Source organism: Brienomyrus brachyistius, chromosome 21, assembly GCF_023856365.1.
Source record: "Brienomyrus brachyistius isolate T26 chromosome 21, BBRACH_0.4, whole genome shotgun sequence".
In the NCBI taxonomy this organism is placed as follows: domain Eukaryota; kingdom Metazoa; phylum Chordata; class Actinopteri; order Osteoglossiformes; family Mormyridae; genus Brienomyrus; species Brienomyrus brachyistius.
This window is the reverse complement of record NC_064553.1, coordinates 19,231,845-19,244,943: the sequence shown is the minus strand read 5'-3', so window position 1 is coordinate 19,244,943 and position 13,099 is coordinate 19,231,845. Positions and strand designations below refer to the sequence as shown.

Below are 13,099 nucleotides of genomic sequence, written 5' to 3'. Positions count from 1 at the left end.
ATTATCAAAGCGCAAAGATCATACTTGTGGTGTTGGCATGACCGGTCTTGCTAACTTGCCTCCCAAGAATGAACTTGAGATGCAGTGAATCATGGGATTGTTCTTGTTTGGCAAGGACATAGCTGATGCATACTTGATATTGGAGCAAGAACAACATCCAGGGACTTTTACTGTTCTCTGTACTTCTTTTCTTAGTAGTGGAACTGGTCTTCAGCAATGGAAGACCAGTACACGATAACAAAAGTACGATCAAGTACACATATTGAGAAACAAAAACACGGGGTATCCTCACCAGTCTCTTTGACATGGGGGTTTTGTCCTCTCCAGGCAAATGCTGCTCCAGTGCCAGAACGATGCAGTTAGCAATGATAGTGGCCAGGATCATGTACTCAAACGGAGTGACACAGTAACAGTTAAGGAAACAATCCAAACTAATTGCATATGACACATTTATGTATACAGAAACAACAAAATAATTAGTATATTTTAATTTTCCAACAAGCTTTTTACTTATATGGGTGGCTCAGTAGGTAGGACTATTGCCTTGCATCTTTAGGGTTGTGAGTTTCAGTCCCACCTCTGCTATGGTTGTGGCATTCTTCCCATGTAGATTTGCTCTGGTTTCTCTCTGCAGTCAGCTACGGACATCCATTCTGGATATTTCTCAATGACTTATGGTGTGTGTATGTTTGCCTGCCCACCCAGTGATAGTCTTATATCCCAAACAAGCTCCAGGTCGCCCTGACTAAGAACAGTATGTGTTCCTTCAATGCTGCATCTACAGGAAAAAGACTAATTAATTTGTTCTGGAAGTGTAAAGATGGCTGCTTCCATAACAGCAGATCCAATTCAGGGTCAAAGGGAACCTGTAGTCCATCCCAGAAACATAGGAAAGATAAACACCAGACAGCATTCCGGTCCATCGTAGGTCACATGCTCACACAGTTCAGCACATTAATAGCCAGACTCACCTACATGGAGGAAATGCACCCAGACAAAGAAAAAATGTCACGAAGCTGTGTAGACAGAGCAGGGGTTTGGATTTAATCCCCCAGACAAGGAGCTGTGAGCCTGCAGTGCTAATTGCTGCACTGCCACGTACACATATAAACCCATACATTATAAATGCATAATCACTTATTGGGGTAATTATGGTACCTTTTTAACCGGCATAATGAGAGAACATTGTGTGAAATCGTTTGCCATAAGCATAGAACATAAGGTGATTCTAACTGCATTCATGCATAAAACACAGTCTGGAATAACACACTGCACAGGTCAACAAGGGTCCTCTCCATCTACAAACACCCAATTAATGAATATCATAAATCTTTAATATTGTCGTGAACAGAACTCCTCCACCAAAGATAACCAAAGTTACCATTGTCGTGATATCCCTTTAACAGCCCCAGACTTCTGCACAGTCTTGCGTGAGTAACTCTGCTCCTCTCCTACAGATCCTGCTGAACAGGGCTACAGGCCCTCCAGGCCTCGCAGCGATCCCATTGGCTGCAAACGGGCCAGTGGGACTGCTGCCATGGATAGACACACTAGCTGGATATAGGCTACCTCCTCTGCAATGAGAGCAAAGAGAAGGGAAGGGGGTGCTAGATGGGAAGTGGGGGGTGGGGGTGGGTGGAAATGAGAGGCTTATGAAAATAGGGCGACTCTGTACACTCTTCCAAGGTGTTCCCAGGGAGCCCCAGAGGTTAGGGTTAGAATTCTGCCTACAGGATAATGTGCCGAGGCCCTGCGTGGGCGCTGCCACTCTCGTCTGTGAGCAGAGAAATGTGGGATAGAATAAACATGGCAGAGAGATGAGGATCAGCGAGAACAGCAGCCTGGGGGCGGCGGGGGCGCGGTTGGGGGATGTTCATTCAAAGACGCCCCCACTCAGAAAGATGTGTGGTGAAAATGCATGCATGAGCAAACAATAGTTACTATTTTCAAATAGTGATCAGTAGGCAATACAGTATATACAAACATTTACTGTAATTGACGAAAATGTGATTAAGTCAACGAGAGGGAAAAAATCCATGGGAGTTTAATACAAAGTGACATATTTACTTATATAAGCAAGTGCTCAGTGTTAATTGTAAATAGCTGAACCTAGGGTGTAATTCTGCAATGCTGTAATGTAACGAAGCTTCGCATTTGTCACGCTCTTGGTTCTAAGTTAACTTAAATCCAGCTGAACTTGTCATAATGTCATTTAACAGTGGTTGGGGGTTTAACAGTGGAAAGCAAACATGGGTCACAAAATGGCTTTTTGTTTTGTACAGCATGTAAAAATGAAGCTACATCTTGTGTGTTTCTGTCATTTTTCTCAGAATTTGGCAAACAGGCAATTCCAAATTAATGAAAAAATATGACAAAAAGCACTTTTATGCAGAAAGACAGAAGCACAGGCTCTCTTCCACGCATGCCGCACACTTTAATTGCACACGTCCACATAGGCATATACACACACCCACACATGCACACGAGCCACTCTGCCTCCTAAGCACCCTTTGTGGAGACAGCAAGCAAACAGTCTGCTGTCTGAGTGAAAGAGCTGTATCCACGGCAACAGGCTCTCGCAGCCCTCAGAAAGAACTGATGGAGAGTGCTCGCACATAGCGGGTCACACAGAGATCCATTATATTTCGTCCCCACAGGTTATCCTTGTTTAAAGTATGCAGCTCAATACAATCTTTGTAAAATAAATATGGTGCAGACTTCAGAATCAGTTCAATCCTAACATTGATATACTCGAAGACAGATGGTTGATCTCATATGCTGCTGCAAGGCTAGATATGTAACTACATGCGAGTGAGGCTAAGACCCACATCTATGCCACATTATTCTTTTCTTGCCTTGAAAATCGTGTCATTTACTCAAAAAAAGGTGGCTACAGCGAGGGCTTCCGGGATTTGCTGCTCATTGACAAGCCAGTCCATATTAAAAATAGCGTGGTTTCAACACATAGCATGTGCCGATTTCCTGAAACTGTTATAGCTCAAACATTCCATATCTTTCCATTTTCCTATTTAGAGCCGATCTATACAGCATTTTAATGACACATTTAAAACAATATGAATCATCTTATGAAAAAGAAAGCAAGAAGGTTGCAAAGACAGAATTTTCTAAAACATTAAACATCAGTTGGTAATTACTGTGTAAAGCGGCTGACAAAACTCCATTGCCAACCAACTTTTACTGTAGTCCACTTAAGTCAAATACTCTCATAAGTCAGTTTTGCTTCCTGCACATCCACATTAACTATACAAGTCAAAGAATACATCCACCAATCTATCCATCCAGCCATCCCTCCATCCAACTTCCAACTGTAGTACTTGGATACACACAATTTTCTAGAAACACCAAGTCACCAAACTGTTTGTCCTTTAGATTGTCAAATATACACTTTGCTAATTACCACCTTTTAATGCATGTGCATTAGCATTCATTTTGCTCTGCATATACTTTTGATGTTAAACAAATATAAAGCATACATTTTTAAAATGTCTCTGTGCCTGAATAAAGATAAGTGTTATGGATCTGTGTAAGAATTCAGTTTATGGTTCTTTTGGTGTCTAGAATTATGAAAACTGGGGGAAGATTGCCACAACAAATGTGACAACAGTATTGTCAGGAACAATTTGCATATGACATTTTGCCATCTTTCATTTTTTAAAATTCTATGATTAACTTTCATTTATTCTAAAATGACTGTTATAAAAAGAGTCCCAGTTGTTCACTCACTTCATGTAAGCCACCATTCTACATTTTAATCACAAACCAAGGTGGGCTTAAGTCAGGATAATGACCATATGCAGAAAACTGACACATACAGCCCGGTCTGACTCCTGACAGCAACATAAGGAAGCAGGATAATAGGGCAGGTAAAAGGATTGGATAAGAATGTTCCATTGTCTTCCACATGTATAATTAGTATCGCTAATACTGCTACTACCAAGCTCAAAATGTGCAATTTCAAAATGTGTAATTTCACTTTAGAATTATGTTAATGCGATTCAAAAAAGATCAGTCCCTAAATTGCTACGATCACAGTAAGTTAGTGACAGGATTTAAAAAAAATACGCTCACTAATGGCCATGGACAATGGGAACACATGTCAAACTCAAAATTTAATCCATCCATCCATCCATCCATCCATCCATCCATCCATCTATCCATAAGCTCTGAAAACAGTTCGTAGAAATCAATCTGCATAATTAGAAGTACAAACAAGCTGTATTGTTGCTCATCTATATCCTAAATACTACACAATTCTACTTCTAACGTTGAAGTATTAGATAATAGAGATTATTCTCCCATTGTGCTGATTCAGGCAGTGGTGTATAATAACAACATAGTATTATAAAACATTTACATGCATATATGAACTGTATACTTAAAAAAATCTACCAAAACAAAGCACCAAATACTGCAGTCACTCTCCCAGTGTTTAGCGCTATAGCCTCACATCTTGCAGGTTTGGGTTTCATGCCTCATCTCTCTGTATGTTCTCCCAGTGTGTAGCACTATAGCCTCACACCTTGCAGGTTTGGGTTCCATGCCCCCATCTCTCTGTACACTCTCCAAGTGTTTAGCATTATAGCCTCACACCTTGCGGGTTTGGATTCCATGCCCCCATCTCTCTATACACTCTCCAAGTGTTTAGCACTATTGCCTCACACCTTGAGGGTTTTGGTTCCATGCCCCCATCTCTCTGTATGCTCTCCCAGTGTTTAGCACTATAGCCTCACACCTTGCAGGTTTGGGTTCCATGCCCCCATCTCTCTGTACACTCTCCAAGTGTTTAGCACTATAGCCTCACACCTTGCGGATTTGGATTCCATGCCCCCATCTCTCTGTATTCTCTCCCGGTGTTTGCAGAGTTTTCTCTCCCAGTCTCAAAGGCAATGCTGTTATGTGAATAAGCTACTGTAATATTTCCTGTAGATGGTGACTGTTTGCGGGTGAGAGCACTGAAATGGAGATCATAGACATTGACATGGAGGACAGATGGTTGGGTGGGGATATAATTAAATGTGATGGAAGCTACATGTGTGCCAAACTGCTATCATGACCTCAAACTACACACGGCCAATACACAGTTTTTTGCCTTCTTCTCGATATGAAAGTTCACTGTAAAAAGCTATTTTAAAATTTATTTTCATTAGTTTTGCTGAGATGTACTGATCGCAAAAGTCACAATGGTGCCTGAAGAAGAAAAGCCTTTACAAAATACCTCCTTATCCTCATACTACATTTGCAATACAAATCAGTTTTGTAGCTAACACTCCCTGTACTCATAACTTAAACTATATACAGTGTATACAGTATGAGTTTAATGCAAACAAAAGAAGCTACAACCACCCTCCCCTCGGAAACACAAAATCCGATTTTCTTCTTATCATTTTCTTCTTCTGCTTTACAAACAGGTTACGTTTCGATTTAGGGAATTTATAGCCTGTCATCAATTTTATGACCTCATAACTGCAAAAGGTCTCTGAATGCCTTATCCCCAGTTTCTTTTGGTTGACAGCATGGAAAGTACTGAAAAGTGTATATTAATAGTCTAAGACACATCATAAGGAGAAAAATGACTTATTAGGTGCATATTGGGTTAAATATAATGATTCTGGGTTAGAGTTTATGCTGACCTATTCTGTTGAATCCAGAAAGTGATCCCAGTTGTGAGAGTGCTGGAGGAAAGAAAAAACTTAATTATTAACCTAACACTAATCCCAAAAGTACGAGGAATATTTCCCCTCCTGAACTCGTTTAAATTCAATTCCCCACCACAAACCACAGTTTAGTCATAGCTAAGGATGAGATTCACTCAACAATAAGAGAGAGTTTTTCTACCATCACCTAGGATTCAGGTCACCTCTAGTTTTTTTTTCCATTCAAGAGAAATAATAACTGATTATTCAGCAGAACCGAAAAACACTTCTGGTATCAGTCACATAACAATACACCAGTGGTATATTTTTCTCAAGAGATTATTCCTGATATCAATGATTTTAACCTTATGCTGTAAAAGCAAAATAAACTAAATAAACGAGTAAAATAATAATAGTAGTTTAATTATACCATGTATATTATTACAGGGTAATAATTATTTTCCATGGGATTTGCCTTGATAATCAATGTTATGTAAGGACTTAGATTAACTTGTTTATCAGATGCTTCTGTCCAAAGTAACATACAAGAGCACAACCAGCCATCATCACTGGGATGACTGATGTTAAGTGCCTCACTCAAGGCCCCAATGGTGATATAATGAGTCTACTAGCCATGGCGCATGAGCAAATGACCTTATAAAGATGGGCACAGATACCTTTAACCCACTGAGCTACACCAGTGTGTGTAAACAAGCTATACAAAAATATTATCTTTCAAAGACCTTAGCATGTATGTTCATTCTGCAAAATAAAAGAAGTCTGCTGATTGCCCTATTACATTATACATTATCTCATCAGCACCAAGTCCTTCACCAAGTCCCTCATCAGCACCAGTAACTCCTTCAACAAGTCAAGGAAATGCAAATCAAGTCATAAAGAATATCTGTATGCAGCATATGTTCAAAGTGAGTATATCTAGAAGTAAACTACTCATTTACAAATATTTCAAAAGAAACATTTAACAATTTCTACTTCAAACAACCCTGTACTGCCCAGCGATTTTGTAATTATTAAAAATTAGGGTTCAAAAATTAAATGTTACATTGCTCCAGGATTCACATTTGACTTTATTCTTAATGTAAAAAGTAACAAAATCACACTGAAAAAAAAAATTTAACATGATTCATTTCGATTAAGTCTTTATGACTTGTTTTTTTCGTCACAGTATTTAAGTTACAAACTACTGGATGACGTTGAAAGTTACAATATTAAACTAGGAGCGTCACGGAGCACACCACAGCAAAAACTGATCGATACAGGTAGCAGGATAGTTGCATAACTGTATCCATTATTCCCAAGACATAAATGAATTATGCCACAAGAATTAATTATACTGCAAATAACAACTGTTGCAAAGAAATCGAGAATATTTTAGGCTGAAAATCTTTGTGTGTGAAGGAAAGACGGAGAGAATGTTTTAACGTATTGTATATATAGGGCGCTGAAGGATATAAAATCAGGTTAATGGAACAAGTTTTTCTGTTACCTTTACCGAAAAGGATATGGCCATTCTATAATCTTCCTTGCGTATTTTCTAATTATGTTGTTTTCCGCGAAGATGAAGAGGGATCTGTTGACGGTTAAACAGTTTTGTCTGACAGGTATTGGGTTGTACAGGGCCATGGTGCGGGCTCTCTGGGCTTTGGCTTGCTTAAGTGTCTCCATCCCACCTGGAGGCATCGCCGATCCCTGACAGTCCATGATGTTATCCGATCCCCCATCCCCGGATCCCAGCGTGCTGGGCACGTCGTCTCCAAACGTGGCCATTCTGCAAAAAGCATGAAATACGAAAAAAATATATTTAATTTTCAAAAAGACGGTAAAAGTTCGCCCCTGGTTAAAGGAAAGAATCTATTTCCATGTTTTTATCCAGAATTTCTTCGTTACTCTCGAAGGTAAGGTTAAGTTCACATATCCCCGTAAATGAAAATAATCCCTTAAAAGGTAAAGAAAAAAAATAAGTGAATCGAAATTTAACGTGCTTTATCTGTGTATACTCCGCTTTTTTAAAATAAGTCGTGGAGGGGGAGTCGGACAAATTTTCTACTTCTTCATCCTTATAATGTAAAATTTGACTTTTCAACTAAAAAATCTGCTTGAACATCCATCTACTACATCGCTGTAGAGAAGAGTGAATCATTAAAAAATCACGTCAATCATCTTAAAAAAATCACGATCCACTATTTTAAACACTGAGCATCACTGAACGTAAAAACTGCAATTTTCACTCACATTGTTATCAAAACAAAGTCGATCAGACTTGTTTAAATCAAGCAGCGATTAACAAAATTCATCGGTTCATCTGTTTATATCTGCGATGTCTTTCGTCGTCATTTCCAGACCAAACTTTACGCAGCCTTAGTCATATTAAAGAAAAAGACTTTCTGTTTTTCTGGCCTATATCGTCTCCACAACAGCAAAATGTAAAATGCACATCCAGTTGAAACGCTAAAAAATACACGATACTAGAGAAACAAACAGCAACGAGCAGTACATTCTTTCCCGGCTTGATTTTAGAAGGTAAAAATGAAGCACAAGTCGCAGCACAGTCGAAAAGGCTCCTCCCTCGTAGGCTGCTCATCCTCTCCCAAGTATCTGGGATGGTAATTAACCAGAAATGTTTCTCTGAAGTTGATCTCGAGTTGAAAAAATAGACACAATCACGGACTTATTACTAATTAAGAAACTATTGAGATCTTTGCATACTATGTAAACATTTAAATGGATTTTTTCAGCATTTCACCAATAACTGCGAATATACTGCCAGTTAATTTATTTGCATTCATACTTATTTCCTGCACGACATTCTATTTGTGTGCTGTGTACTTTAAAAATGTTTGCATTATGTTTAATTGTTTGCATTACCTGTGCTCTCTTTGCATTTTGTTTTGCATCTTATCAACATTCTGCTTTTATATTTGATGAGGCAATAAAAAGAAAGATAACAGTGGTCTATTAGTTAGAAAAAGAATTACATTTTCCATCCTATTTGTATTTCCAAAAAATAATAATAATAATAATTTAAGTTATATGATTAAATGCCATATGGGGAGATTGACAATGATGTGTTGCTGTAGTGTTACAACTGTATATGTGGTTTACATAGATTCAAGCAAAGTTAGATGGCTTTTGGTTACAATCGTGGCAAAGGCACCTTTTTCAAGCCAGAGCTAGAATGGTGTTAATCGTTTGAGGGAAGGAGTCACTGCTGCAACTCTTACATTCCTGGTGAGTGGGTGGAATTCTGCATATTCAACATCAGAACACGAACAGAATACAAAAAATCTGTTAATCCATAATAAGGCACTAGCATCATAAGTGGTAGGTTAAACATGCATTGCCGATGGTTTGGCCTGGTCTACTGTGAAATGTGTAAGGAATATGCATGGCACCAACCACACTAGAGTACATAAATATAAAGGAAGAAGAAATCATCCATAGATGGTTTTCACCTGGAGTCTGTCCGTGGCTGCATAGGGCACAAGGCTTCAGCAATTTATGATGGCATAACTGCATATCACTGGACTAGAGGAGGAATGGGACTAAAACAGAGAGGGGAGAACATGCAAACCTCACAAAGCTGCAGAGAAATGGATAGATTCAAACCCAGAAACCTGGAGGAAAGAAGCCACAGGATTAGCCAATGAGGTACCATGGCACCCTCAGAGAAAGAGCCCTCAGTATGAAATTTAATTAACTACTGTATGTCTGCAAAGGGTAACATTACAAATACTGCATCCTTATGAAGGGGTGATGGTTGAAGGGTTTTTTGGGGGGAGAGGATTTTTTTTTTTTGAGTTGCGACTTTAGAATTTACATTAGTTTAGGAAATATGAGATAAGAACAAGAGATAGATCATTTCAAATCCAGGTCATGATAACAATATCAGCACTATGTCAGTAATAAAAATAGAACAGGAAACAGATCACAAGATTACCCTGTTTGAGACAGCTGCACTGCATTTAGAAGCTCACACATATTTATCAGAGAGTAATGCTGCAGTAAAACTACATAGAAGCACATAGCATATCAGGCTTTTCTAGGATGACTAGAATAAAACATCTACCATTATAATAATATTCACATAAAATCAAACATTTATAGCTAGCTGGAGCAAGAGACGTGTCATGGGAGTGGTCTGGTGATCTTGTGTTACCAAGGCAAGTCATCACCAGGAATGGTGCCTAGAGATGCCTGATTTAATTAAACCCAGCAGGCCCTGAGTGAACTAGATACCTTATTAAGGATAAATAGCTTTATCCTGGTTTATTCCAGAGGATTATAATGACGGAGGTTGCAAAGTGTGTGGTCCGCCACATCATGCACAATCGCTGGTGAGGTAACCAGCAGTGGTTAACTAAGTAGACCTGGAGAAGGTTGTGTGTTCAACACCTTAAAACAGCTACTGGTGAGTCACTGCATGAGTATTAACGTGAAAATGCTATGATGTGTTTGGACACCCCAAAGGAAGTATCAGAGTCATAAAATTGAGATGGAACTGGCATTATGGTTTGTTTAACAACTCATTTATATATTTCAAAACCAGACTTTAATTTCAAATGTATTTTTGCAGCTTCACAAAGATTTCAGTGCTTATTCAGCCTTCCATATAAACATAAAGTTGAATATGAGAAACCTAGGTTGCATTTTATAGGTTCTCTGAAATGGTAAGCTGCAGTACAGAAGGTGCAGGGATTATATATGGCAAGTAAATGTGGGAGCACTGAGATGGCTGGATGTGTGCTGACTGAGAACAGGGTGACATGTCCATGCTCCAGTTTAAAACCCTTGTCTTCTGTGTTATTTGAGTGTCAGGGAGTTTTGGTTTTGCGGTGGGGGCAGGGTTTCTCAGCACTGTTGCCAGTTTCTTCCCATGTTTTGTGAGCTGCCTCTAAAGACATCTAGTTAGGCTGACTGGTGTCTCAAAGTTGCCCATATAGTATGATGTGTGTGTGAGTGTGTGTGTGCATGTGTGTGCACCCCCTGTGAAGATCTGTCGTCCCATCCAGGGTGTACTCCAGCTCTGTACACTGTGTAGCCTGGGATAGACTTGAAAAGCCCCCAAAGCCTGCAACTGATCAGGATGCATGGATTATTTTGTTTGGTTTGGTTTCTGATCTTGTTGAAGAATGCTCTGTTACCATTATGTTGTAATATTCAGTAGCACAATAATTGTTTGCTCATCTATCCAGAATCTCTCTTCTGTTGTTATCATTGGAAATAACTATTGTTAGAGCACTGGGATATAACCAATTGTGGAACCAATTTCACAATGCACCTCAAATCTCACTCTAGCCATGCAATCCAGTTGTGTTATTGGATTACATTATAACGATTTATGTAATGTATTATGGATAGTAGGGTTTCATAAAACTTACTGTATTGTTCACTGATTTAAAAGCAGCACAACCCATGTCCAATAGCACAATTAAAATAGCCAAAGTATGGGAGAAGCTCAGCAAACACCAGAAATGAATATTGTACGATGATCTGGAATTCAGTGCATCTGCATTTTCTAGATAAGTCTGCACCCACTCATCCAGTTCTTAGAAACACATATCTGAGGTATCAAGACTAAGTGTGAAAGCACAAGAATCACATGTTGACATTTCTGGGCTTTGTTATCATATAAATAAGGTTATAATATGGAGTGTGTTTTTAAAGATACAGGTTTTCCTTTTCATTTTTAGCAAGTTTATATAAAAACACCTTTCTCAATCCACCGACTGAGGCACATGGGCCAAATCACTCAGGGTTATAGCCCAGAGTATTTTATTCCTAGTCCCAAGTATTTTATCCACAATGCCAGTCTTCCCACAAAAAAAAATCAAGCCTTAGATAAACTTAGCCCCTGATTTTTTTTCAATAGCTAGTGTTACGATCCTTAGTCTAGGAGTAAGGATCGACAGAATGGAAAGGGAAAGAGAGAGAGACGGAGAGAGAGAAAACAAAAGAGAAGACGAGACAACCAGGGAATGGGAAGAGGGACACAGGAAACAAAGGGGTCTTTTTATAGTTTTTTTATGTTTATTCACAGACACTGTCCAAACACCAGGTGCAACAGACTTCAGGAGTGACTAAGGCCAAAGCAATAAACAAAAATCACTAACGAACATGTCCCAATCTCATCTAACCCAAAGTGCACAGAAACAGGTCAAACTAAACAACAATACTAATCCCTGTCTCCCTAACCAAACAACAGATAAATCACACGCGTTCGCAGAAACAAAAAAGCAGTCATTCCTTACGCACCGGTACATACAAACAACACAAAGCAAACACAGTGTCCAAAATACCGAGTCGAGCAAATTTGGAGCAAAATTATAGTCAGAAGTCAGGCAAGGGATCGAAAATACCAGAGAGCAGTCAGAACCAAAGTGAAAGTACAAAGGGCCAAAGCAAGAAATCAGAAACCAATCAATCAGAACCATTATACACAAGAAGTCAGATACCATACAACAAGCAAACCAACCAAACACAACAAACAAAAGCACTTGCGAGGTTGTGAGCTGCAGGCCTCTGCTGTACAGGAACCGGAAGTGATGAGCGGTGCATTGGAGGCGGGAGGGAGACGTGTTCAGGTCCGGGAGGCGGAGCCGAAGGGGTGGCTGACGAACGGCGATCGGACAGGATGTCCGGAGAACCTACAGGACAACCCTCCCTAAATCTTACAGCATGTAACACTCCTCCACTCAAGAGTGAACCCAGGCGGGTGTTCACAATCACATTGTACCAAATGTGTACCACCAATTAGTACCAAAAAAACAATTCACCCATAGAAAAGGAGCCCCCAAAAATACAAACATACAGAAGGGCGGTCAAGCTCGGGAGAGAGCATCAGCCACCTGGCTAGCAACACCTTTCTTATACCTTTTAAAGGCTGGGACGACCATAGCCCAGAGCATGAGACGCTGGTTGGTATTACACATGCAGTCTAAAAATACCAGGGGGTATCAGTGTACACAACCACGGGTTAAGCACTATGTCCGACATACACTTTGAAGTGTTGTAGGGCCAGTAACAGGGCTAGTGCCTCTTTCTCGATGGCCCTATAAGATAGTTAGTGTTTCACAAACTTTTTGGAGAAATAACATATGGGGTGACTCTCCATGGGATCCTCCCACAGGAGGATTGCACCGGCAGCCACGCCACTAGCGTTCACCTCAAACTTGAAGGGTCTAGTGAAGTCCGGGGCAGCCAAGACAGGGGAGCTACAGTACTAAGCAATAGCTTTACAGCATCAAAGGTGGCCTGGCACGTGGGGGACCAAATGAATTTTACATTTTTGCGAAGCAGCTACGTAAGGAGTGTGACCACATCTGAGAAATTCCACCAGAAGCATCGGCCATTCCGAGGAAACTCTTTAGATCTCGGGGTGTCTGCGGCGAAGTAACTGAACCAATGGCCTGGACTTTTGCACCCAA

The 13,099-nt window shown here is 39.9% G+C and overlaps 1 protein-coding gene across 3 annotated transcripts in view; it reads right to left on the bottom strand.

The window, feature by feature from the left end:
* The window catches only part of LOC125716864 (voltage-dependent R-type calcium channel subunit alpha-1E-like), a 122,990-nt gene extending 114,739 nt beyond the window's left edge, over nucleotides 1–8,251 (bottom strand). For all 3 annotated transcript variants that reach the window (XM_048989662.1, XM_048989663.1, XM_048989665.1), the window contains exons 1-3: nucleotides 7,908–8,251; nucleotides 7,181–7,443; nucleotides 293–399 (exon numbers count right to left, since the gene is read on the bottom strand). In XM_048989662.1, the coding sequence (XP_048845619.1) occupies nucleotides 293–399; nucleotides 7,181–7,442 (369 nt within the window). In that variant the 5' untranslated portion in view covers nucleotide 7,443; nucleotides 7,908–8,251. The remainder of the gene's footprint in view (nucleotides 1–292; nucleotides 400–7,180; nucleotides 7,444–7,907) is intronic.
* Between the last annotated feature and the right edge of the window lie 4,848 nt (nucleotides 8,252–13,099).